At 41.4% G+C, this 27,816-nt stretch overlaps 1 protein-coding gene across 1 annotated transcript in view; it reads right to left on the minus strand.

Annotated features, from left to right (window-relative positions):
* The window catches only part of LOC134582623 (serine/threonine-protein kinase N2-like), a 49,049-nt gene that overhangs the window by 20,461 nt on the left and 772 nt on the right, over nt 1–27,816 (minus strand). Inside the window, exons 2-14 of the mRNA XM_063439286.1 lie at nt 17,310–17,364; nt 16,875–17,029; nt 14,944–15,034; nt 12,186–12,313; nt 11,293–11,452; nt 10,544–10,572; nt 10,234–10,462; nt 5,005–5,114; nt 4,118–4,261; nt 3,491–3,566; nt 2,102–2,912; nt 1,881–1,956; nt 1,677–1,768 (exon numbers count right to left, since the gene is read on the minus strand). Of these exons, the coding sequence (XP_063295356.1) occupies nt 1,677–1,768; nt 1,881–1,956; nt 2,102–2,912; nt 3,491–3,566; nt 4,118–4,261; nt 5,005–5,114; nt 10,234–10,462; nt 10,544–10,572; nt 11,293–11,452; nt 12,186–12,313; nt 14,944–15,034; nt 16,875–17,029; nt 17,310–17,364 (2,156 nt within the window). The remainder of the gene's footprint in view (nt 1–1,676; nt 1,769–1,880; nt 1,957–2,101; nt 2,913–3,490; nt 3,567–4,117; nt 4,262–5,004; nt 5,115–10,233; nt 10,463–10,543; nt 10,573–11,292; nt 11,453–12,185; nt 12,314–14,943; nt 15,035–16,874; nt 17,030–17,309; nt 17,365–27,816) is intronic.

Genomic DNA, 27,816 nt, shown 5'->3' on the forward strand with positions numbered 1-27,816 from the left:
AGTGTCAGCATGGCATGTAGAGTAAATGCACATTTTTAGAATATAGTAATAACAAGCTAGAGTCATGTCTGGGTATATATTAAGATAGAGGCTTGCTAACGAGTAGCTTTTCCAGACACGGTGACAACTGATGAAGTAACATAGGGTAAGAATGCTAAATCACATGCTAAGCCATTACCCAGAGGAGTACTACTGCATCTAAAAGCTATACCAGAGTGTCTCATCTATGCAACATAAATGATACGAAATAAAAGATAAAAGAAAAAAAAATGTAATACTAAAGTAAAGTCAATGATAACACTTTTTGACTGAACAGCTGAACGCAGAATGGGAGTTGGAGTCCTTCAGGAAACCCAGCAAAGCTCATACAGGAGGTGTTATGGCTATATGCTGTAGTGAGCCCCATGTTTAGCCAATTCTCAGTCTCTGGATATGAAGAATAGCTGTAATAGAACGGTGAGGCAAGGCACCTCCATAGCCCCAGTCCTTTGTGTAGGCCTGCATCCCTGATCCACAGACTTGAGAACTGACAAAGTCAAAGTCCTTCCCATCTAAGGGACAGCGGAGGAGTGGTATAGTTTGTCGCTAATTGCTGGTGTGGTTGATGCAAGGTGAGTAAGCCCTTAGTGACCTTCAGCCCAGGAGGATCGTGGAAACGAGGATCAGTTGCTTGCAGTTAAGTAATGACCAGAGGGGTCCTGCCACCAACTCGCTTCTGTCGCCGCTGATCTCGGGATCGGGAATTCAACCGGGACTGTACTTCTCGGGCTGTTAGCTTAGGATAGAAGTCGTGAAAGATAGCTTCCAATCTTCTCATTCAGTGCTCAACGGGGTCACTCCAAGGCTGCTCGGTCATATTTATAGCATGCCCCTGATGGGAAAGTACCTCCACTATCCTGCATTCAGAGTTGCGTTCCAATACACTGCTGTACGATTTCAGACTGGTGACTGGTGACACTGGAGACCGGGATATCCCCCACTGGCCCAGGGGGAACACTGTAGGTCTCTGCAAGAGAGTTGTGCTCCACAGGACAGAAGATTGGCCGCCTCTCCTGCCCAGTGCCTTCACTAGGCCTGGTCGGCTCCGACAGTGATAGAGGCGTCGGCACCTCTAGAAACCGGACAGTTCCATTCAGTCTTAGCAACTGGTTGAGCACTGAATGTGTTGATTGTGAATGCAATTAGCCTCAAGAATAAGCTTAAAATAGAAGCTATGTGAGTAGCTCTGTCAAGATGCAAATAGAAACATAGAATGTGACGGCAGTTAAGAACCATTCGGCCCATCTAGTTTGCCCAATTTTCCTAAATACTTTCATTAGTCTCTGGCCTTTTCTTATGGCTAGGATAGCCTTATGCCTATCCCACGCATGCTTCAACTCCTTCACTGTGTAAACCTCTACCACCTTATCTCCATGCATCCACTACCCTCTCAGTAAAGTAATACTTCCTGATATTATTTTTAAACCTTTGTCGCTCTACTTTAAGACTATGTCCTCTTGTTGTGCTAGTTTTTCTTCTTTTAAATGGCAACCAGCTGCCATGAGGCTCAGGACTTGCCCTCAATTAATCAGTTTATTAAAGGCAACTCTTGGGCACAAATAAAAACTGACAAATAGTATCACCATCCAAAAAAATAATACAAAAAATGTGATTTTAAGTACTCTCCATTTACTGACCTAGGGACTCTTTTAGTTCCAGTTATGCCTTGTTTTTTCTGGGCTTTTAAAGCGAATTTGATCTTTGTACGCTTGTACTCAACAAGCAGAACCTGAAATGTAAAAAAATATAAATAATAAAAAAAAATATATCTTTACATATTGTTACCTAGCATTTATCTAGACACGTTTTATATTGAAAGTGGAATTCACACCATAACCCACCTTTCCAAATGCTCCTCTTCCCAGCACACAGAGACAATCAAAATCCTGAATGCTCAGTCGAGCTCCTTGCTGAATACTGCAAAGAAAAGAACACAATTTTAAATATATTTAAAATTACATACAGTCCCCTCCCCCATGAAAAAAAAGACCCAAAACAAAATGCTCCTATAACACACAGTATACGTTAACAGCATTGATGAGAAAGATGAATATCTCAATACCCAGCTGATGATGATGGCTTTTCCACTTTTGCTTCTGCCAATGGAACAGCGTCACGAACTAAACCCTTTGGTGGTCCAGTGGTTTCTTCTGCAATGTTATCAACATCAATAACTGCATCTTTCTCTGTTGGTGTTTGGATGTTGTTTTCCATATCAGTAGCAGCAGCTGGTGGTGATGATTCCACTTTCTCAATGTCCACTGCTGGTACTTGAGGCGTGTCAATAACTACAGCCTCTTCTGGAGTTGGTTGGATTATCTTTTCTGTATCTTCGACAGCTGGCGGCAATGGCTCCACGCTCTCAGAGTCCTCTACTGGTAGTGAATCAGCATTAATAGCTGCATCCTCCTCTGGAGGTGGTTGGATTGTCTTTTCTGTAATTGCATCAATCAATGGTTCCATGCTCGCAGAGTCCTCTACTGGCAGTGGAGCATTGTCAATAATTCTAGCTTCCTCTGGAGGTGGTTGGATGGTTTCTGCAGTAATAGTGATGATAGTTGGTGGTGATGACTCCACAATTTCAGTGTCCACTACTGGTACATTGTCAATAGTTGTAGCTTCCATTGGAGGTGGGTGGAAGGTCTCTTCTGTAATGATATAAACATCGGGTGTTAATGGGTGCATGCTCTCAGTGGCTACTGGCAATATAGGAGAGTCAGTAACCACATCCTCTTCTGGAGCTGGTTGGATGGTCTTTTCTGTTTCAGGATCCACAGTTGGCGCCGATGACTCAACGCTCTCAGTGTCCAATACAGGCACCGAATGAGCATCAATAGCTGCATCCTCCAGTTGAGCTGGTTCTGTGGTCTTTTCTATAAAAGTAGAACAGAACATAACTTGATTATTGTATATGATACACAGAGATCAATAATGGATGAATTGCTTTTATCATAATCCCAAAACTCTAAAGTAAAAGCAAAAGGAAAAGACAAGGAACACAATCTCCAAGCCTAGAACTTTATTTGAATGTATTAATTATGAGCTATGGTTTATAATATTACATTAAACAATAATGCCAATTTCTTTAGTGTTTAATGCGACTGGCATCCAGTGAAAATGATGATCTTCAGGTAGGTATAAGTAATTTAATCTGTGTATACTGTATATGTTATAAGATGTACATCCTGCAGTATGGTTGTTAGAATGGATGTATATGTATCAGTTTCTCTACCTGTAAGATAATGAAACATGAAATCCCACACTGGTTACTGAGTGCATTCACACTGCTTGACAAGCTTGATGTGTTCTATCACACTGGGGGCTAGTACTGGGGTACAAGGGTTCGCCGCTTGTCAGTAACCAATCATTAATCATTTCTGCCTGATAGATGCCTTTAAAGGCCCATGGGCAGTTTGCTAATTAATGCGAGGCATGTTAAACATACACTTACCTTGTTTTGTGGAGATTAATTTCCTAATTGTTTGAAGCTTTGGCCTTTTCTGGATGAAAGGACTGGAAAACGTCACCTATTCCAAAACAAGGTGAAAGAGTTAACTGCAGGAAGTAAATGGCAATATCTTATTTTGCCAAACCAACATATAAACAGACACACAATTGGAAAAGTAAACAGCTTCAAATCTGTTCACAGCTAATCACAATAAGTGAAGCCCTTCATATAGATAAATAGTTTATAACTTAATATAGTGTCCTTTATCTAAAAAGGTCAAAGATTGCTAAAGATGCTATAAGTGGTAATGTAGGTAATATGACCTATATATAAAGGTTTATTCACTAAATGCAGAATTGCGTGAATTAAAAAACAGAGTCCCTTAAAGGCTAAAAATCCAAGGTACTACTATTGCTGACTTAAGGAATGCTTTCAAATCACCTATTGTTACCTAAGTTGTGCATTTCAGTTTACACTTCAGTACAGTTTGATTTAGATTTGTACACTTATTCACTAAGTGTGAACATTCACCAGCTTGTAAAGTTCTGTAACGTAATCATTCTTTTGTTTTCTGTATTATTACATTAAAATATAACTATAAATTGATAGTGGCCAGAGATTGGTTCTCACCTTGATGAAAAGGGTGCCCTGTGGTTCCAGTTGTAGACACAGTTCCTGTTTGGGGTTCAACAGGAATTCTTCCAACTTCAGAGTCTTTGTGGCACACAGTGATCTCTGATCATGCCAATATAAGGATATTTCTAGCTCCCGAGACTATGTAAAAATTAAATGAGCAATAGTTATTTAAACAAAAAAAGTTTTTGGCCAATCATGTTTTCGTAAGGAACCATTTCCACACATTTAAACCACATTTTACCATTTTCACATTAAAAAAAAACAAAATTATTTTTCATCAATATATAGGTTAGTAAATGAATAGATATAATATATATTTGTTTAAAGTGTTATATTCTTTGCCCTATTACTAGCCACACTACTAGTCTTCCATGTGTGTGCTTGACACAGCAGGACTTGCTAACTTTGAGAGATTAATCGCAGTTCATTCCAGGTCAGGTGTACAGAGCATTAAGCAGACCCAGAAGTGGTGGGTATGTAAACATAAAATCAGTTTGCACCTATAAATTTTCTATCCACATGGCAAGCTTGTTTATTGGGGAAAATAAGCAATTAAACAACGTGGTTAGTTAATGCTTGACAGAATGCCTTTAACTAAAAAGTTATAAAAAGTCAAGGTGGCAAATGTTTTCTAAAATATGCAATATATCACAGATTGTTTAAAAAATCCTTTAACAATATCTAGAGAAAGATAAACTAACCCAATGTTAAACAACTCTACATTTTAACTGTCTGACACATTAAGGTCCTAAAAGGTTTAGAAATAAGAGTTCAATTAGACAACTCTTTACAGGATTTGAAGATTTATAACATATTAATTCTACCTGGGGCCAAAAATGAATTCAAGCTAAAAAAAAATAATACACGCATGCCATATGTACCTTATCTAAATCCAGTTTAAATGTCTTATTCCAGGATGGGTTAGAAACAGTTTTCCAACTTGTTGAACCCACTGGAATATGATCGATCTTCAGCTGAGTACGGACTTCACCTGTAAGGAAATTTCAGGAACTCAACTTAAAAGGCTAAGAGTATTTTAATTTAAAGAACATTTCTACGTAGCTTTGGTCAATACACAGACAATATAAAGGTTCATCTATTAGCTTTACACAAAGCTCTAGAGGTTTGCTTTCATCAAAGGAGTCTAATCTCCTGTATTCTGTAAAAAAAGCAAAAGAAAATAAAAAACTAGACAACTTTATAGTCAGCCAGGTAATACCGTCTGAATATAAGCAAAGAGATATATGTGAAATAACACTAGAACCAATTCACTAAAAACATGTTGATAATGATGTTCCTGCTGTCGGTCTTTTTTGTCTAACAAATAATGTAAAGAATGGAGTTTGTACGATGAGTGAGTCCAAGTTTATATGTGGGTAGAGTAGTTTGGTGTTGACCTGCTACAACTTTTGAACAGGATATAGATCGATATTGTGGTTTTGATTTTCATTTGGATAGCGATGTTTATTGTAAATACATATTGGCCTCAGATTTGGAAGAATTGTTTTACAGAGGTGTCTTCAATAAATAATTTGTGTAACCAATCCAATAGAATCAGGTAAGTGAGTTTACGATAAATAAGGCCATTGTAGGGCATAAGGCCCGTCTACCAACTTAAAATGTAGTTTGTGAGCTGCTGTATAGAGTAATGTTAAAAATGTCTTATTATGGAACAATGGCCATCAAACGATCTGAACAGGTGTTGCAATGTATAATAGTACGGCAAAGTAGTAGTAAAAAGCTTCTTTTTTTTTTTTAAAACTACTTTGCTATACATTGCAACACCTGTACAGATTGTTGGCTGACTAAAACGGTCTACTTGGTTTTTACTTTGGAGCAGCGCCATTTTTTTTGTAAATCTCAAGACTGAGATATCTAATGGATTTCCCTGATTCTGAATAGTCTCACTACGCTAACACGTGGAAACCTACAGCATGACAACAATGTGGGACTAGGAGGTTTCCCACTGCAGCCTCGGTTTGGCACAATGGAAGAGGTCCCATGCTGCAGTCTTGGTTTGGCACACTGGATTAAGGAGGTACCATGCTGCAGCCTTGTTTTGGCACACTGGATTAAGGAGGTACCATGCTGCAGCCTTGTTTTGGCACACTGGATTAAGGAGGTACCATCCTGCAGCCTTGTTTTGGCACACTGGATTAAGGAGGTACCATCCTGCAGCCTTGTTTTGGCACACTGGATTAAGGAGGTACCATGCTGCAGCCTTGTTTTGGCACACTAGATTAAGGAGGTACCATGCTGCAGCCTTGTTTTGGCACACTAGATTAAGGAGGTACCATCCTGCAGCCTTGTTTTGGCACACTGGATTAAGGAGGTAACACCCTGCAGCCTTGTTTTGGCACACTGGATTAAGGAGGTACCATGCTGCAGCCTTGTTTTGGCACACTAGATTAAGGAGGTACCATGCTGCAGCCTTGTTTTGGCACACTAGATTAAGGAGGTACCATCCTGCAGCCTTGTTTTGGCACACTGGATTAAGGAGGTACCATCCTGCAGCCTTGTTTTGGCACACTGGATTAAGGAGGTACCATCCTGCAGCCTTGTTTTGGCACACTGGATTAAGGAGGTACCATGCTGCAGCCTTGTTTTGGCACACTAGATTAAGGAGGTACCATCCTGCAGCCTTGTTTTGGCACACTGGATTAAGGAGGTACCATGCTGCAGCCTTGTTTTGGCACACTGGATTAAGGAGGTCCCATCCTGCAGCCTTGTTTTGGCACACTGGATTAAGGAGGTACCATCCTGCAGCCTTGTTTTGGCACACTGGATTAAGGAGGTACCATCCTGCAGCCTTGTTTTGGCACACTGGATTAAGGAGGTACCATGCTGCAGCCTTGTTTTGGCACACTAGATTAAGGAGGTACCATCCTGCAGCCTTGTTTTGGCACACTGGATTAAGGAGGTACCATGCTGCAGCCTTGTTTTGGCACACTAGATTAAGGAGGTACCATCCTGCAGCCTTGTTTTGGCACACTGGATTAAGGAGGTATCATCCTGCAGCCTTGTTATGGCACACTAGATTAAGGAGGTACCATCCTGCAGCCTTGTTTTGGCACACTGGATTAAGGAGGTACCATGCTGAAGCCTTGTTATGGCACACTAGATTGAGGAGGTATCATCCTGCAGCCTTGTTTTGGCACACTAGATTAAGGAGGTATCATCATGCAGTCTTGTTTTGGCACACTGGATTAAGGAGGTAACACCCTGCAGCCTTGTTATGGCACACTAGATTAAGGAGGTACCATCCTGCAGCCTTGTTTTGGCACACTGGATTAAGGAGGTACCATGCTGCAGCCTTGTTATGGCACACTAGATTAAGGAGGTACCATCCTGCAGCCTTGTTTTGGCACACTGGATTAAGGAGGTTCCATGCTGAAGCCTTGTTTTGGCACACTGGATTAAGGAGGTACCATGCTGAAGCCTTGTTTTGGCACACTGGATTAAGGAGGTACCATCCTGCAGCCTTGTTTTGGCACACTAGATTAAGAAGGTACCATCCTGCAGCCTTGTTTTGGCACACTGGATTAAGGAGGTAACACCCTGCAGCCTTGTTTTGGCACACTAGATTAAGGAGGTATCAGCCTGCAGCCTTGTTTTGGCACACTGGATTAAGGAGGTAACACCCTGCAGCCTTGTTATGGCACACTAGATTAAGGAGGTATCAGCCTGCAGCCTTGTTTTGGCACACTGGATTAAGGAGGTAACACCCTGCAGCCTTGTTTTGGCACACTAGATTAAGGAGGTATCAGCCTGCAGCCTTGTTTTGGCACACTGGATTAAGGAGGTAACACCCTGCAGCCTTGTTATGGCACACTAGATTAAGGAGGTACCATCCTGCAGCCTTGTTTTGGCACACTGGATTAAGGAGGTACCATGCTGAAGCCTTGTTTTGGCACACTGGATTAAGGAGGTACCATGCTGCAGCCTTGTTTTGGCACACTGGATTAAGGAGGTACCATCCTGCAGCCTTGTTTTGGCACACTGGATTAAGGAGGTCCCATCCTGCAGCCTTGTTTTGGCACACTGGATTAAGGAGGTACCATCCTGCAGCCTTGTTTTGGCACACTAGATTAAGGAGGTCCCATCCTGCAGCCTTGTTTTGGCACACTAGATTAAGGAGGTCCCATCCTGCAGCCTTGTTTTGGCACACTGGATTAAGGAGGTCCCATCCTGCAGCCTTGTTTTGGCACACTAGATTAAGGAGGTCCCATCCTGCAGCCTTGTTTTGGCACACTAGATTAAGGAGGTCCCATCCTGCAGCCTTGTTTTGGCACACTAGATTAAGGAGGTCCCATCCTGCAGCCTTGTTTTGGCACACTGGATTAAGGAGGTACCATCCTGCAGCCTTGTTTTGGCACACTGGATTAAGGAGGTCCCATCCTGCAGCCTTGTTTTGGCACACTGGATTAAGGAGGTCCCATCCTGCAGCCTTGTTTTGGCACACTGGATTAAGGAGGTCCCATCCTGCAGCCTTGTTTTGGCACACTGGATTAAGGAGGTAACACCCTGCAGCCTTGTTTTGGCACACTGGATTAAGGAGGTACCATCCTGCAGCCTTGTTTTGGCACACTGGATTAAGGAGGTACCATCCTGCAGCCTTGTTTTGGCACACTGGATTAAGGAGGTCCCATCCTGCAGCCTTGTTTTGGCACACTAGATTAAGGAGGTCCCATCATGCAGCCTTGTTTTGGCACACTGGATTAAGGAGGTACCATGCTGCAGCCTTGTTTTGGCACACTGGATTAAGGAGGTACCATCCTGCAGCCTTGTTTTGGCACACTGGATTAAGGAGGTCCCATCCTGCAGCCTTGTTTTGGCACACTAGATTAAGGAGGTACCATGCTGCAGCCTTGTTTTGGCACACTGGATTAAGGAGGTCCCATCCTGCAGCCTTGTTTTGGCACACTGGATTAAGGAAGTATCATCCTGCAGCCTTGTTTTGCCACACTGGATTAAGGAGGTACCATCTTGCAGCCTTGTTTTGGCACACTGAATTAAGGGGACTTTCTTGCAGTTTATACTCCACATATATTGAAGTGCTACAGTATCCTATGAGGTTTGCTACATAGACCCTCCTGTGTTATACACCCCTGGGTATGACATTATGTCAAGGATTTTACTGGTGATCTGAGAGGTGGGCCTATCTTATTTATATATTTTTTGTCACACTATTCCATGTTTTCTACTATACAGTAACGTTTGTGTAATATTGTATTTGTTTAATACTATTAGCATTTATTATGAATGTACAGGATTACATAATAATGTACTGTTATATATCACAATGTCATTGTTAGATACATGTAATAATAATATTTAATGGCAATTAAATGGATGAGAAAACTAACCCAAAACATTGCATTAACAAAGAGTCAGGAAAGTCCAGAGCATAAAATTGAAAGTCAGGCTGTGAGCTGTGTTCAAGTCTCAGAATGGTAAAGCCGCAATCCCAAAGAAACAATGAAATCATCAATGAGTAAAGTAGTCGAGATCTCGTCTACTGATTAGATAAGACGATAATGTAAGGGGTGTTGTGAGCCAGTATTCTCCCCATGGACCAGGAGGATGTTTCAAAGGCAACTTGTAACTTGTTTAGAGGAGGATATAAAGTTGACAGATAGGATTCCCAGCTTGAAGAATCTTTGGTAAATGTTTCCTTCACTTTTAAAGTTTAGAGTCACTTCATTCAGAATTTGTAAAATAATTTGGTGGAAAAAGGCAATTGCGGAGGGATATCTGGAAATATGTTTTGTAAAACTGATCTCCTTGACAACACTTTCAGTATTGTGATTGATTGGCAGGGTCTTTGTGAAGGACGGAGAATCCTATTAGATAATAATATTTGTATTTCGCCTCCATTCTCCCCAAACAGGAACATTACAGAGTTAAAGTATCCAAGATTCCTATACAGACCTTGTCTAACCATGACCAGTCAAATGTTACTGGACTATGATTATAAATTCTGTCAGTAAATGGTGGGATATGTAGTTTAACAATTGTAGCAGGGAAAGGTTCGATACCCCAGATATTGAGCACTGTTATTGAGCGTCACTGTACACATAACTGGATTAATAAGATAAAAATCACTGTACTAGAAAAGTCAAAAGTCTCTTGGATGTTCTGATTGCTGCCACGGTTGTTTCTTCTGATCCGGTTCATTAATAAGAATCTTCCTCGACGTGGACTCCTGCCAGGGAGAACATCTGACGGGTCCTTTAGTCTGCCAGGTACATTCTCCAGAATACCGTGACAGCCCTTTACTCGCACTTTCAGAGTACCTGTCAAACAATCAGAATAAATATTGTAACAATGGCTATTACACTTTCACATTGATGTTAAAGAAAACTTTGTGTTTGGTCTAAGTAGCACACACAGAATATGAAATGATTAGGCAGCTTTTACATCTTTATCAGAATATAAATCAACCAAAACTGAACTTACAAACAGACAAAAACTCAGTAGCTTCAGTTAGTCCCTGCTTGGTAGTCAGACAAGGTTTATCTCACTGGTGCCATTAGAGAGGAAACTTATACTATTTGCATTATTAGATATTTCTAAACACTCACAGGAGTAATTCAGAACCAAAATGCAACAAGTCAACGCTATACAAGTTGGAACCCCTCTATGCAAAGTGAACAAGGAGTCCACGTCTGGATTAACCTTTACACTTAGTGGGACTCTAAGATAATAAAAAAAAAGGAAAACTGAATTCATGAGAATACCAAGAATGTGCAAATTCTCAGTAACATGTCATTTTCACATATTCAGATGATTATAAACTGTGTCTTAGACAGTAAGTAAAGTCATTTATCTAATTTCCCATTAGTAAAATATTCCTCAAAGTGTAATGCTTAACTTGTTTACTTAGTTTATGCTATTAATTCACTCAATAAAAAGTTATGCAGAAAGCTAGCTCAGTACATTTGGAAGAATGATGCTAAGAGTTACATATTGTTATCATTTAAAATGTCACCGGTCACATTTAAACTTGCATACACGTCACATAGAATAAATCCTGCTGGAATATAAGTAGACTAACTGCGAGTTTCCTCCAGTCAGACTTCACACAGATGGAAACATGCTCGGATATTTCAATGTTAAATATTCTTGTTTCGTTTATTCCCAGATCTTTCAGAGACAAAACAACTTACCCGTTAGTGCTATGGACTTGGATTTGACTGAACCAAGGGACAGTTCCTCGGTGGTTATACTCTTCCTATGGTGGCCATCAGGAAGTTCTTTCACTCGTTCCTCCAAGGAATATTTAAGGAGGTCCAGCTTTTCATTTGACGCCTGTAGTATTGATTGTGCCTGTTAAAAAGTGAAAAAAAAAGATAAAGGATCAACAGAACGACAGACATTATCTGCTGGCAAAAATATCTGGAAGCTGCTGTCTAACATGAGCAGATGTTCAAGGTTAGACACACAAGTCCTACGAGTGTGGCTCATACTTTCACTGTATTTATAAAGGGTGTTATAATTCCACATCATGTTCAATGTATAAAACTTAATCACTAAAGTCTGAAATCTGAACTGCAAATATTTAAACTAAAAATAGTGATCTGGAGAAATTCCATCTCGGCTTTAGTCGGAGCTTATCTAGGTTTGTCTCAGTTTGGTAATTCAGATTTTTATTTCCTACAAATCCGTTTATTGAAAAAAAACCCGTATTTAACTTAAATGCTGAATGGAAAAGAAAAAACTAGTTAGCATAGATTTCCATAGATTGATATTATGCTATTGGCTTTTAATAAAACTAAATGGGAATTAAACAATTGGGAGAATTTTAAATAAAGCACCATAGAGACAGAATAAAATACAGAACAAATGGACCAATAAAGACTTCAAACAATTAAGGTCTCAGAAGAGAGAATATAAATTATTCATAAAGCAGATTCTGTTGGCGCTTTATAAGTCATAATACTATACCATGGCTACTTGGCTAATGCCAATAAACTGCAACTTCCAACCCCTTGACAGACATTGGAGGCCCATTATTCATTCTGGGGATGAAATGGTTAAGAGAATACACTTTGTAACTGACCTCAACAAGCGGCTTTCCATCCAATTTCTGGATGGCATGTTTGGCTCCTTCAGCCACGGCACGCTCGATCGCAAATCGGTGGCTCAACTCCTCAATGCGTTTCTCCAATGGACTTATTGTAGGTGTTTCTAGGACACAAATTATTAAATTTTATTATATTAATGGTAAAAAGGAAATCAACATGGTAGTTTCAGGTGTCACAGTATTAAACGGGTAATTTCTATAAGGTTTCTCTACATATTTCTATATGTCTCAGTGCACTGTTTCAAACACAAAACATTTTAACCGCTTTCCGACCACAGACAGAAATTTCCCATCAAGCTTGTCATTGCCTAAAGGAACCTTGATGGAAAAGTTCTGTCATTTATTAAAGTTAACCCTGGATCACCGCAATCGCAGGGTTAACGCTCCTCTGGTCTGTCTCGGTATTCAACGCAGACTGGGAGCCCCTGATCGCACTGTCCTGCAGCTGTGATCGCTCTGACAGCCTCTGACTCTTCCGCGGCCAGTGTGAAGTGCATGGAGACGGATCAGTGATGATCTGCTTCTCCCTGTAAATAAAAGTTTTTAAGTTAAATCCCACCCCCTTTCACCTGCTTTAATATAATTAACCCCTTTCATGCCAATTGATCACTGACTACAGTTGTCAATTGGCAGGGACTACATTTTACAGTCATCAGCTTTTTATTTTTTTAAACCCTGAGGGTTAATTTTTATTTTTTTGAATCCTCAGGGGTTATATTTATTCTATTAATTCATTAAAATATTTTAAAATTATATATTTAGCTAGCTGGGGTGGGCGGAAAATAGTGGGGAATTGGTGAATTCGGTGTTAGGCTAGCTTGCCTGCTAAAGAGCTCCAAAGTGGGACACGGACACATCAAAACACCATGAAAATTCACACTTAAAAACCTGAACTTGTCACGTCTCGTTTACAGCACTGTAACATCACAAAATAGTGTCTAGGTCATACATTGGGCATATTGGTTTACTCAGAAGATGTAACTGAGCATACTTTTGGGGATATTATGACAGTGACACATATCAAGTGTAAGAAATATATTTTTTCCTTTCACCACAAACATTGGCATAAATTCGTAAAAAAATGGTGACAAGTTAGGGCACAATATACGCCATATAAAATACCCTGGGGTATCTGCTTTATCAAATGAAAGCCCTTTGTGGGGTTATTTAAACAGTCAAACTGCTATAATACTCCAAAATGAGACATAGGCCCGTCAAATCATTCTATGAAAATTCTAATTATAGAAACTGAAATAGCCTTGTCTCTTATATGGCATTGTAGATTCACAGAATAGTGCCAAAGGCATACAATGGGGGTATCGTTATACTCAGCAGATGTAGCTGAACACAATAGCACACACTAGCTTTACGAAATACACATTACAAAACCGTTGTTATTGGTGTATATGCCAAAATAGAGAAAAAAAACACTTTTACTCCAATATTTAGCAGAGATTGGCGATGAAATCGCTACGTTAAAAGTGTCAAAATAACCTTGGGTAAATAGCCTGTTATAATAAAACACAGTAAAAAAGGAGGAATATAGGTAAAAGGTGCTCAAATCACCAAGTGTGAGTCACTCCAAATCACACAGAAAGTGTATAAAGCAATATCGTAAATAGTATAGTGAGAGCAAGTAATTATACACCAAATATAAAATAGATAAAATATATTAAACAGGCAATATTACCATATGTCTTGGATGTCCTAAAAATATAAAATAAAGGACATAGTATAGCCTGTATAAAATGAATGAAATTAAATAAATATAAAATTGACCACTCACGTGGTGCTGAGCCTTAAATAGCGGCTCAGACTATAAGCGCCTTTTTATAATTTCCTGGAGACCGCAATGCTGGAAAGGCAGGTTAAGTTGATCTCTGTCAGAATCCCCTTGTGTCAATTGATGAAAACCAAGTCAGGAAGTACAGGAACAAACTTTATTTGCATAGCATAGCATATAATGGAATCTCCCAATAATATTGCACTAACGCGTTTCGACCGTTATGGTCTTTATCAAAGTGCTGTAGTGTGAAACAAATTTAGCGTTTAAATACATTAAAAAAGGCGCGCATTGTGATTTCTTCGCCGGTTTACTTCCGGTTTCCGGCTGTTACTCCTTGTCATTTAATTTCCGGCTTCCGGTCACGTTGCGTGTCACAGGGCATTTCCGGGTCAGCGGTCATGTTCCCTTTGCGTTCCAGCGAAACTCCGGTTCCGGTCAGCATCAATGAGTTTTTCTCAAATATCTTTTGTACCATGTCCATAATGTAAATAAACAGTGTAAAGAACATCCATTTTATACATATTTATCCATGCTTTGTACTGCTATTCGGAACTTTGGTGGGGAAGCTTATTGGAATAAAATATTTTACTAATTTTAACAGTAAAAATTATTGAAAAGGATTACATATATATATATAAGAATATGTCATATCACGGAATATATAAAAACAGGCGAAGAAATCACAATGCGCGCCTTTTTTAATGTATTTAAACGCTAAATTTGTTCACACTACAGCACTTTGATAAAGACCATAACGGTCGAAACGCGTTAGTGCAATATTCTTGGGAGATTCCATTATTTGCAAATAATGTTAAAATGAAGCTGAATTCCCTTTGTCTGACACTTCCAAGAGCTGTATGTTTCCCCATAAACCTAGCTTTCTATAAGAGAGCAGAACACAAACCACATTCACAATACACAGAACATATGACATCACTGAACCTTTACCTTTATGTTGGAGAATCAACATGCGCAAAATTTCTATTTTTCTTTTGCTGTCATGGAGTATTTTCTGAGCATCACCGAGATGTTTCTGATCCTGTAAGCAGAAAAATCAAATGGATAATTAAGATAAACAAAAACTGGACGTTTAGGTTTATTACCCCACACCACCATGTATACATGAGCTAAGTTTAATTTTCACTGTCTCTTAAAACCCTTTTGAAGAGACAATGAAGTCACCAAGGCACTTAATCTCAGTGAAATGGCCTGGGTGCAGAGTTCCTTTCCCTTTTAATCCTGCAATGTAAAACATTGCAGGTTTTTTTAGAAGTTATTGCTAGGTTAAGTTCACCTTTAAAGGCTGTCATACTGACAATGATTAGAGGTGCTTCCACAGCAACAAGTCAAAATCGGTCATGTGTCGCGGAAGCTCATAGAAAAGCATCAGATCTCCAATGCAACCCAGGAGGAACATTGGATTGGACCATCAAGAATGATGCCACGTTTCCTCACTGATGTTGCGGGATGTAGAGAGGTGGAAAAGGTAAGCAAAACTTTACTATTATTTTGTATTGCACATGAGGGGAGGGGGACGATGACATGTATTTGACCAAGATCCAGCGCACTCATCCATTTACCAAATAGCAATCTCAAGGCTCATATAATGTAGTCGCTTTATTTTAAAAACACCTAACCTGGGCAAAAATAATGGGAATTTAGTTACAGTATATGATCATACATTGCATAAGCCTGCCACAACGTCAATGTACCCCATTCTTGGCTGGTCCTAATCTAGCAACCTAATGTATGCTCTTATGAGATTAATCCACCTCAACTAGGCAAAAACATTGGAGTTGTGGCAGGCTTATGCAACGTATGATCATATAATGTAACTAATCCCCCATTATTTTTGACTAGGTAAGGTGATTTTAAATAAAACGGCTACATGTTAATACTTAAATTATTGTTTAGTGAGTGCGCTGGATCTTGTATGTTGTATGAATTGGCCCCAGCAGCACCCTTATAAGTATGCATGTTTAGATGAGTGCCTCCCTCTTGGTTTCTTGTATTTGACTTGGGACAGGGGCACCTCAGCATTAGGGATACAGGTTTGTATTTCTAACACTGTAATGTTCCTTGCATTTCTCCTCTATTGTTGGACTTCACCTAGAGATTTAATATATTTCCCTCTTTACCACCAAATTACTTCACATTTTCAGAACGGACACACTATTTACAATAACGCCAAAAGGAAAGCTAACAAAAAGGATTTTGCAAATGTGGAAACTATACATCAACATTTTGTACCCCTCCCCTATTAACAAACTATTTTAAGACAACATCATGGTAGATGGAGAGGATGTTAGGGAATACTCGTTTACCAATCTTTACCTTGATCCCTACCTTATCTGAAATGCCAGCCCCTTCTAATTAGACAGAATGTGCTCTCTGGGACGTTTCAATTTATCCTGTATTTTACTTTCATTCACTCTTATGGTATTTACTTATGGCTGCCTATTCCTTGTACATCCTTTATATCCTTTGCTATCATGTCTTTCCATGTTTTTTTTCTCACCCACGGTTTTGTTTCTTATTTCAAATATATCAAATATATCAAATCAAAATAATTAAAAAAAACGAGAGTTGTGTATATCTTTGCACTTAAAAAAGTGGAAGGAAGAGCCTTGTATTATTCAGCTGAGAGAGAGCCGTAGGCGAACTCCACAAAATGATGTCTTTTAATTTCAGTCCGATTAAGGAGCAGAAAGAGTCCATTAGCTCCTGGATCCCCAGCCTGCTATCAACTAAAATTAGCTAGGATCCCATCACGAGTGGGAAAAAGTCACACATTGCAGAAAGTGGAAGGAGTTTTCTAAAATGCAAATAAATAAAGATATAGTTTATCTTTAAGATAAAATAAAATATGCCAAACATACTTTGGAGCGGCCGGTAGAATACGCCTTTATCAGCTTTTCTGCTTCACTCTTAACTTTGTACTCATCTTCGAGTTGTTTTGCAAAAGTGGCTAACTTGTCCTCATCTGGTGAGGAGAATGAATCACTATCAGAAGCAACTGGAATCTGGGGACCATCTGCAAATTAATAATAAGACAAAATAAGAATTACAAATGGCAGCAGACAGTATCACTCAATCGAGGTTAATGAAAGACAGACATGGAAAAGTAAAACCACGATAGCTGAAGCCAGTCATGATAGCAGCATCTAGTCTACAGTAAGTCACAAAGTGGATATAAAAATGGTGTAAGCAGGTTAATGATGGGTAATTTGGTTACTTTAATGGGATATGTGATATGTATCCAATATATATTTATATATTTACATAACACACACACACAAAGTGTTTTAATGTACCTGGGTGTGCCCCTGCTCCTTGCTCGATAACATTGATTACTTGTGTTCCGCTGACCTGAAAAGGCAGAAATTAAAAGAATCAGAAAAAGTCTCTTTGCCAGACGAACAGGATCACAAGTTATTTGTGGCTCTCAGCGTGGTTACTATGTGCTGGATTGTCTGCGAGGAATCTCTGGTCCTGTCTGGTGTGGTAGACTCTGTTGATCTGGTGCCGATTGCCTGTTCCTGTGCTGCTAGTATTAGTGTCTCAGTGCTGTCTTTCAGTCCGGATATATTTATTATATACATGTACAGGATATATGTGTGTATAAGCATACTAATACCAATAGTCTATAGTGCTTTCACTTGACATACCACTAACTGAAATGAATAAGGGTCAAGGAATTCATACCACAAAAACCGATACAGTAACCATATGCTGTAACTGTGCTTTGGACATTAAAACTGGAGCCATGAAAGGGTTAAATATTGAAGAAAGAATAAAATGATAGACCTGAGTGTAACCTCCCCAGTGTTCCCCATTACTAATCAGATAACATGTGCAATCTGTATTCTCTTTATCCCCCATCCTGGACTACACTGGGGATTTGGTTAACATAATAAAACTCAGTTAATTATATGTAGAACTGGAATCTTATACAGAAAATCAAGTCTTTTACTTACATCACAGCATACACATGGAAAACAGGAAAAAAGTGTTCTACTATTTGCCATCTTTAGCCACGTGATCACCACAGCAGCTAAGCAGTGACTACTGTTTAAGCAGTGTGTACTGACTGAACTGTGCTCAGCAAGGATGATGTCACAGTGATGTCACAGCGAACAATCAGACCATCTGTAGCTATCTCTGCCTTTCAATACTCCGTATAGGAGGAAATGCCCTAAATACCTAAAAATATAAATAAAATGCATTCCCCAGTGGAAATTAACGGTATATATATATACACACACGCACACATATACACATACACACACACAGTGAGGGAAAAAAGTATTTAATCCTATGTTGATTTTGAACGTTTGTCCACTGACAAAGAAATGATCAGTCTTTAATTCTAATGGTATGTGTATTTTAACAGTGAGAGACAGAACAGAACAAAACAAAATTGCAGAAAAACGCATGTCAACAAAAGTTATAAATTGATTTGCATGTCAATGAGTGAATTAAGTATTTGATCCCCTATCAATCAGCAAGATTTCTGGCTCCCAGGTGTCTTTTATACAGGTAAAGAGCTGAGATTAGGAGCACTCTCTTAAAGGGAGTGCTCCTAATCTCAGCTCGTTACCTGTATAAAAGACACCTGTCCACAGAATCAATCAATCAGATTCCAAACTCTCCACCATGGCCAAGACCAAAGAGCAGTCCAAGGATGTCAGGGACAAGATTGTGCACCTACACATGGCTGGAATGGGCTACAAGACCATCGCCAAGCAGCTTGGTGGTGCGATTATTTGCAAATGGAGGAAACACAAAATTACTGTCAGTCTTCCTCTGTCTGGTGCTCCATGCAAGACCGCAAAAACACAAAGCCAAGGCAACAAAGGAGTGGTTCAGTCTCCAGACGTTAATCCCATAGAAAATCTGTGGAGGGAGCCGAAGGTTCGAGTTGCGAAATGTCAGCCTCGAAACCTTAATGAATTAGAGAGAATCTGCAAAGAGGAGTGCGACAAAATCCCTCCTGAGATGTGTACAAACCTGGTGACCAACTACAAGAAATGTCTGGCCTCTGTGACTGCCAACAAGGGTTTTGCCACCAAGTACTAATTCGAAGAGGTCAAATATTTAGCAAAACATACAAAAAGATGGGGTAGACCGCCAACTCCAAAAGAGGAGGTGGGATCTACTCCAATCCACAGATACCTCCAAATGTAAGTATAGCTAAAAAAAATGACGGGGACCGTTATTGACAATCAAAAAAATATATATAAATTCAATTAAAGTAAAGGCAAAATTGCTAGATACCCAAATGAACTCCAAAAAACAATGTGTAGCAATCATGAGAAAAGTGAAAACTTCACCTAGTTAAAATACCCGGTAACTAATGGCATGAAGACAAAACACAGGTAATTAGGGGCTAAACGTAGCTCATACTATATGGGCCTTAATAGATCCCCAAGTAACGTCACGTTAACCCCAGACACCTGATGGTACTGTTGTAAACACCTCTAAAGATAGTGAGGACCCAACCCAATAGCCAAACACAAAAATCCCAGTAACTGTAAAGGAGGTAGAAGTCACTGGATAGGTTCCTATGGGTACTGGTCTACTTATTTAAATCAGTCGCAGAGGCGGTAGCTAGTGGACCTTACTAAGTATAAGTGGTCAACAGCCGGTATACTGAAGTGGCTGCTAGTAGCTGGGTGCAGAACTCAGTTGATCCATAGAAGTGAACGAAATTGGAAAAAGAGGACGGACTTCCCCCCTAGTACATACCAAATTGCACCAGTGAAACCCATATAGGGGTAAAACGCCCTGAATGAAATAGCCTAGAGACACTGCACCCTAGTATGCCCTAGCCAGCTCACTAACTGAACTTAAAAATGGCAACGCTACCTGCTGCTTCGAGGCATCCTCAAGCTATCCCTCATAAGTAGAACAGAGGAGCACAGTCCACTAACTTCGTTAGGTACACATAAGTACAGGCATCATGGTAACCCAGTTAAAGATAAAAATAAAGAAAAAAGAAATAGTTCTAGCAAATAATATGCATCGGCATGGTACAGCTCGAAGCGCGTTTCGGCGTTTACATACACCTTTGTCAAGAGCAAGCCGGTAATTGAGAGGAAGACTCCTTATAAAGGGACGGAGGGAGACCCCTCCCCTTGTCAGCGTCCAATACGGACTGGTGGGGGGGATCAGGAGGCAAGACGGGGCGTGTGAAAGTTCCCTCTCCCCGCCCATACTACCAATCAAATGGCGGTAATGAACCACCCCTAAAATAGTAATATCCAAGCAGAGTTTTTCCAGTTGAGCTTTTTTTTGTGATACTTTTAATTCACTATAACTGAATTATACATAACAGTGTAGAATCTGCATTTGGCCACAGCAATAGGCAACATGCACAACATCATCTAGAGCACCAGATTGCTCCCACTTCATCATATTGCACCCACAGCACTTTCCACATCACAGCACCAGGTTGCACTCACAAAACCTCCCACAGCACTTTATAAATGCCAGCAATAATAATAATAATAGAGAGACCCCTCTCCAGGGCACATTAACAGAGGCCATCTCAGTATTAGAGCAGAGCTTTCCAAACTTTTTACGTTGGTGGCACACTTTTCAGACACGCATCCTTTTCCGACACGCAGTTCTGTGCTCTCAGTGAGCGATTCCTGTCAGACCAGGTAGGGGAAACAGAAGCTCGACAATGCTACACGAAGTGATAGCAGGAGGGTAACGTTGTGCAATGTGCTCCCCTTCCTGTCGGACACCTCTATGCGACACACTCAAATTGTGTGGCCGACACACTAATGTGTTGCACCACAAAGTTTGGTAAGCTGTGCATTAGATAGTCTCTTTTAGAAAAAAAAAATCTATCTATCTTCACCTGTGTGTCTCTTAACACCACTTTTGTGTTTCTTATCCCATCTTTAGTCTTAACTCGTTTTGTGTATTGTACCACCCGTTTATTGTGTTATTTCCCCATTCTGCCCAAAACCTCCTCCATATTCACCCCACACCTTTTGTCCCTTTTCTCATAATCTGCCCTCAAACCTTCACCTTTTTCTATATTCTCCAAACTTTGTGTCTCCTTTCTCAGTCCCCCGTCCCCCAACTTCTCTTATATAATCAGACATTCAACAGTATTTTAATCGTATTAGCTGACTTTTCATTAGACACACGCCTTCCACTTTCTTCATATCCCACCAACCTCTGCCCCTTTTCTCATATCCCCTCCACACACACACACCTTTAACTTGCTCCATATTTTGCCCCACACCATAAATTTCTCCATATGAACTTCACCTTTTGTCCCTTATCTAATTCCTCCTCTAGAGGATTCAAGGAGGACAGCAGGAGGACTGAAAGGAGGAGCTAGCAGTGGCGTCGCTAGGGTGGGGCATCCCTACATCATGCTGTGCCCCCCCAAAAGGGCAACTTGCTGGCCATGTGTTTAAATTCTATTCCCTCGGACTGTAACAGTCTATTACAGTCCGAGGGAATGCAGTGCTGGGTATTGTCTGTGGAAAGATGCTGGGGCACTGACAAGCTCTGCCCTCAAACCAAGCCCCGCCTCCTGCACATAAGCCCCACCCCCGCAGTTAAGCAACACCCCTTGCTGCTGTGTGTGTGTGTATGTGTCTGTCTGCTAGTGAGAAAGGTTGTGTGTTTGTGTGTGTGGACTCAGCAGTCTGTGTCTGTGTGTGTCTGTGGATGGACACCGCAGTCTGTGTGTGTGTGTGTGTGTGTGTGTGTGTCTGTGGATGGACTCCGCAGTCTGTGTGTATGTACTCAGCAGTATGTGTTTGTGTGTGTGTGTGTGTGTGTGTATGTATGGACTCAGCAGTATGTGTTTGTGTGTGTGTGTGTGTGTGTGTGTATGTATGGACTCAGCAGTCTGTTTGTGTGTGTGTGTGTGTGTGTGTGTATGGACTCAGCAGTCTGTTTGTGTGTGTGTGTGTGTATGGACTCAGCAGTCTGTGTGTGTGTGTGTGTGTGTGTATGGACTCAGCAGTGTGTGTGTGTGTGTGTGTATGGACTCAGCAGTCTGTGTTTGTGTGTGTGTGTGTGTGTATGTGTATGTGTGGACTCAGCAGTCTGTGTTTGTGTGTGTGTGTATGTATGGACTCAGCAGTCTGTGTTTGTGTGTGTGTGTGTGTGTGTATGGACTCAGCAGTCTGTCTGTGTATGGACTCAGCAGTCTGTGTGTCTGTGTATGGACTCAGCAGTCTGTGTGTCTGTGTATGGACCCAGCAGTCTGTGTGTCTGTGTATGGACCCAGCAGTCTGTGTGTCTGTGTATGGACTCAGCAGTCTGTGTGTCTGTGTATGGACTCAGCAGTCTGTGTGTCTGTGTATGGACTCAGCAGTCTGTGTGTGTGTCTGCCTGCTAGTGAGGAAGCTTTTGTGTGTGTATGGACTCCGCAGTCTGTGTGTGTATATGGATACAGTGCCAACTATGGCACTGTATCAAGGGAAATGTGTTTGTTTTTTTAATAATCCCTGGTGGAAAATAATAAATCCTCCACCAGGGATTATTAAAAAAACAACAGCACATTGTGTCGGGGGTGGGGCTTAACATGTGGCAGGGGCGGGGTTACACTGCGGCGAGGGCGGGGTTAAATGTGCCCCCCTACTTTTGTCCCTGGACCACCATGTGCCCCCCATAAAAATGAATCCTAGAGACTCCACTGGGAGCTAGACATGATAGCAGGAGTATGGGGAAGGATGAGACATGCACGACAGCAGGATAATGGGGAAGGAGGAGCCAGGCAGGACAGCAGGATAATGGGGAAAGGAGGAGCCAGGCAGGACAGCAGGAGAATGAAAAAGGAGGAGCCAGACAGGACAGCAGGAGGATGGGGAAGCAGGAGCCAGACAAGACAGCAGGAGGATCTAGAAGGAGGAGCCAGGCATGACAGCAGGAGGATCCAAAAGAAGGAGCCAGGCAGGACAATGGGAAAGGAGGAGCCAGGCAAGACAGCAGGAGAATGGGAAAGGAGGAGCCAGGCAAGACAGTAGGAGAATGGGAAAGGAGGAGCCAGGCAAGACAGCAGGAGGATGGGGAAAAAGGATTCAGGCAAGACAGCAGGAGGATGGGGAAAAAGGAGCCAGGCAGGACAGCAGGAGGATTGGGAAAAAGGATTCAGGCAAGACAGCAGGAGGATGGCGAAAAAGGAGACAGCAGGAGGATGAGGAAAAAGGAGCCAGGCAGGACAGCAGGAGGATGGAAAAGGAGGAGCCAGGCAGGACAGCAGGAAGATGGGAAAGGAGGAGCCAGGCAGGAAAGCAAGAGAATGGGTAAGGAGGAGCCAGGCAGGAAAGCAGAAGGATGGGGAAGGAGGAGCCAGGTAGCACAACAGGGAGATGGAGAAAAAGTTGTCAGGCAGGACAGCAGGAGGATCCTATGTGAATACGTTTTCCCCTCAGGATGTACTGCAAATCGGCAATAAAGTATTACATGCATTTACAGTAAAATAAACACTGGTACCTAGTATGGATACCTGGATGGACAGGGTGCACTTCTCTTGCTGCTACCCCACTGGATCCACATCACCTGAGAACAGAGCACAGCACAGAAAAAAAATAGCGGCCTTTGCATTGCTGGCATTTTTGCAAATCGGCACCGGCCATACTGTGGCGAAAGTAACCTTGCCACTGGTTTTTGGAGGGGCCGGTTTGCCAGCCTCCTGCCCTGCGACTATGGCCCTGGGATGTATTGCCCTTTACAAACTATATTTGGGCATAATGGATTTTTGTATGCTGTTCCTGGCCCTTTAAATACTTTGGAGTAGTGTTACAACTTTTAAACTGGCACTTTGAATGCAGTCGAAGTGCCGAAGTCGTCGAAAGGCCGCCATTCGACAAACGAACACATGGCGGCGGCCATTTTAACTTATTCGAACGCGGTCAGGTGACCCGTACCTACTTCGACACCGCGGCTGGAGACTAAGTCCCGTTCGAAGATGCGAACGCTCGAATGGGTCATTTTCTCGTTGTAAAATAGACCGACCACACAGCCCAAATCCATGGAACTGTTTTGGGCATGAAAATGTGCCTGCGGTCGGTCACAAAGGACTTGCGACTAACTTTTGAACTAATGGAAGGATTTGCATGATTTTTGAGTATGTTCATATTTCAAGTATGCTGATTATTAATATGTGAAGATGAATGTATAGTTTTAAAGTTATAAAATGTATAAAAATGTATAAGTTTTAGCTTGGAGATAATTGAGTAGATACAGTAAGAAACTCGGAGAAGAGGAAGGAGACGTCTGTCACTCAACAAGGTAGGTATATCTATACAAACCAAGGTAGGAGAGTAGTCGAAAAATAATAATACTTTATTAATAACACAAAAACATAGTGTAAAAACTAGAGCACAAACAGAAGAATAATCACTCCACCCTATCCATAACTACTAGTCTAGTCCAATATGACAGACCGTAGTGGTTGGAAGGGAGGAAAGGGTATCAGGGGAAGGGGAGGGGGTGTGGGTAAGAGGAGACTAGGCTAAATAAAGTGTAGGGTGCCTAGAAAAAAGTAAAGCTAATTCCAATTCCTACAGTGTAATAATAGCAATATCGTAGATGACCAGTCAGGATCACTAATAAGTGAAAATAAGATCTGTTGACTGGATCATTAGGCGTAATGTGACACTATAGTTGTTGGCCACTAGGGGATACTAGAGAAATAAATCCTAGACCTATTGGTTTACTTCATTCACAAAATAATATCAAGTGTCAATGTGTAAACAGATGGAAACATTACAGTATCGGAAGATTGAACAAAGTGTAACATATCTGTCAGTATTGCAATTTGCTGGTACTGACAGAGCACTACAACTGAATAAAACCGTTGCGTGCTTGGTTACTCCTGTGCTGGAGTTTGGTTTACTTCATTCGCAAAATTGTATCAAGTGTCAATGTGTAATCAGATAGAAACATTACAGTATCGGAAGGTTAAACAAAGTGTAACATATCTGTCAGTATTGCAATTAGCTAGTACTGACAGGGCACCACAACTGGTTAAAACCGTGCTTGGTTACTCCTGTGCTGGAAGGGTGTTAAGTGCATATACGATCGTGCGGTATTAACACCTGGCTAGGACAGTTATTTATTAGGTCTACTGCGTGGTCTCTTACTCACCGTGCTTGATAAGATTATATGTATCAGATTGTACAATATAATCACAGTATCTAGTTTGCAACGGTAGTATACTCGATACGTGATGTTATCTGTTACTCCTGTGTGACATACAATTTAAGCGTACAATCTATCAGTGCGCTAACAGTGCTTAAATTAGCAAGTATAGCTCATATGACACAATAAATAGATTTAGAAAGACATAGAATAGGAATAGTGCCTTCATGGGCACTGGTTATAGTAAAGAGAGTATGCCAATAGAGCGGCACAATAGTAAATAGGTAAAAGATATTGCATATACTGTGGAATAGTTTAGATGAATCAGTACCCAGATCGGTATGATAATTACTTTCCAATTCATATACTGTGGAATAGTTTAGATGAATCAGTACCCAGATCGGTATGATAGTTACTTTCCAATTTAACTTGGTCGATATGTTAGATTCCCAAACTTTAAGTTCTGAAAGGATTATTAAGTATGATCGGTAGGTAGTATCCTCAGCTAACACACTCGGTCTATTATCTGCCTATAGGGCTGTTAAACAGCCAAGATAAACTTTAGTAAGGCAAGTGCTGAGACCAGATCGTCAGATACTTGGAGGAATAGAGTCTAAGTGGGGAATGACGGAAAGTAAACGACGATGTCAAGATGATGTCGGTGTAAACCCGACGCGCGTTTCGCCTGGATTAGAGGCTTGTCAGGGGGAACTTGCTCCCCAGGCAAGTAAAGTTTAAAAAGCCCGCCCTTAGTCCTCATTGGTTGTCTCGGAGCACAGGGGGGAGGGGGCTTGATGAGCTGGTACGGTGGCCAGGAGTGCTCAAAACGGATATATCAAACTTCTATAGATCCCTTAGTGGAGGAAAAGTTCCATAATTAAGGGTTTCTAGCAGTACCCAAATAGGGCATATGTAACACTATGTATTGAATGCTAGTAGTACACTAGCCAGTCTGCAGACTAGATGTATAAGGTCTAGCAAGATAATGAGCCCATAGATATAAAATGTATAGATAGGCATGCTAGGCTCATGCTATAGTAAAGACTGCATACTAGAAAAAATAGTATACTGGTGCCAATCTTGAGGATGATGTAATACATATTCTGATAACTGAAAACATGGACATTAAGGCAATAACTAAAAAATGATCGTCATCATTAATGATAGTGGACTTAAGCCCGATGTTGAAAGCTACTTAATTTATGAATGGTGTAAAATTGATTTCCTCATTTAGACCGAGAGGAGCCAAGGTCTTAAATAAAAAAATCCATTGCGATTCTTTTTGCAGTAGAACTTTATTAAAGTTGCCCTTCCTAGGATTGGGAAAGAGTTTTTCAATTGCTTGAAATTTCAGAAATTCGGATTTGCCAGCATGGAAGTTCTGGATGTGTCTTGCCACTGGGGTTGGTGTAATGGTATTCTTGATGGACGCCACGTGTTGTAAAATTCTGCGTCTGAACTGCTGAAACGTTTTTCCAATGTATTGGATTCCACAGTTGCATGTGATTAGATAAATAACCCTAGTGGTGCTGTAGTTCACCAAAGCATTTGTTGTTATGGTGATATGGGTTTGTGTAGACGTAGTTGATTTTGAAGGTAATATGAATTGGCAGGCCTTGCAATGGCCGCATTTGTAGGTTCCCTTCGTGTCTGTTAGCCAATTCGTGGCTGGTGAGGGAGATGATAAATGGCTGCGAACCAATTGATCTTGTAAATTGCGAGGTCTGCGTGCTGTTACAGAAGGGTAGTCAGGTAGCACGTTGGATAATTCAGGGTTATGTAATAATATGGCCCAGTTCTTTCTAAGAATCTTGGACATAGGTGCCCAGCCCTGATCGAAAGTCGCGATACAGTGTGGGGCCTTTTGTTCCACTTTGGGCTTGGTGGAATGAAGACTTACCGTATATACTCGAGTATAAGCCGAGTTTTTCAGCCCATTTTTTGGGCTGAAAAACCCCAACTCGGCTTATACTCGAGTCAAGGTCTGTATTATGGCAATTGGCATTGCCATAATACAGACCGGGGGAGAGGGGGGCTGGAAGAGCTGTACTTACCTGTTCTGCAGCTCCTGTCAGCTCTCTCCTCCTCCGCGCCGTCCGTTCAGCACCTCGGTCAGCTCCCAGTGCAAGTCTCGCGAGAGCCGCGGCTCTCGCGAGACTTACAGTGTGAGCTGATAGAAGGAGCTGCACGGACGGCGCAGAGGAGGAGAGAGCTGACAGGAGCTGCAGAACAGGTAAGTACAGCTCTGCCAGCCCCCCTCTCCCCCCCACTGAACTGCCACTGGACCACCAGGGAAGGAGATAAGAAATAATAATAATAAAAAAAATAATAATAATAAAAAAAATAATAAATAAAAAGGGGGTATAAGGACCACTGTGGGAGGGGGGGGGGGGTATAAGGACCACTATGGGAGGGAGGGGGTGGGATAAGGACCACTATGGGAGGGAGGGGGGGTATAAGGACCGCTATGGGAGGGAGGGGGGGGATAAGGACCACTAGGGGAGGGAGGGGGGGATAAGGACCACTAGGGGAGGGGAGGGGGAAGTAAGGACCACTAGGGGAGGGGAGGGGGAAGTAATGACCACTAGGGGAGGGGTGAGTCAGGACCACTGGGGGAGGGGGGTGAAGGAACACGGGGGTGGGGAGGTAAGGACCACTGAGGGAGGAGGAGGGGAGGTCAGGACATATGGGGGGGGGCAA

This window comes from Pelobates fuscus, chromosome 13 (assembly GCF_036172605.1).
Source record: "Pelobates fuscus isolate aPelFus1 chromosome 13, aPelFus1.pri, whole genome shotgun sequence".
NCBI lineage: Eukaryota > Metazoa > Chordata > Amphibia > Anura > Pelobatidae > Pelobates > Pelobates fuscus.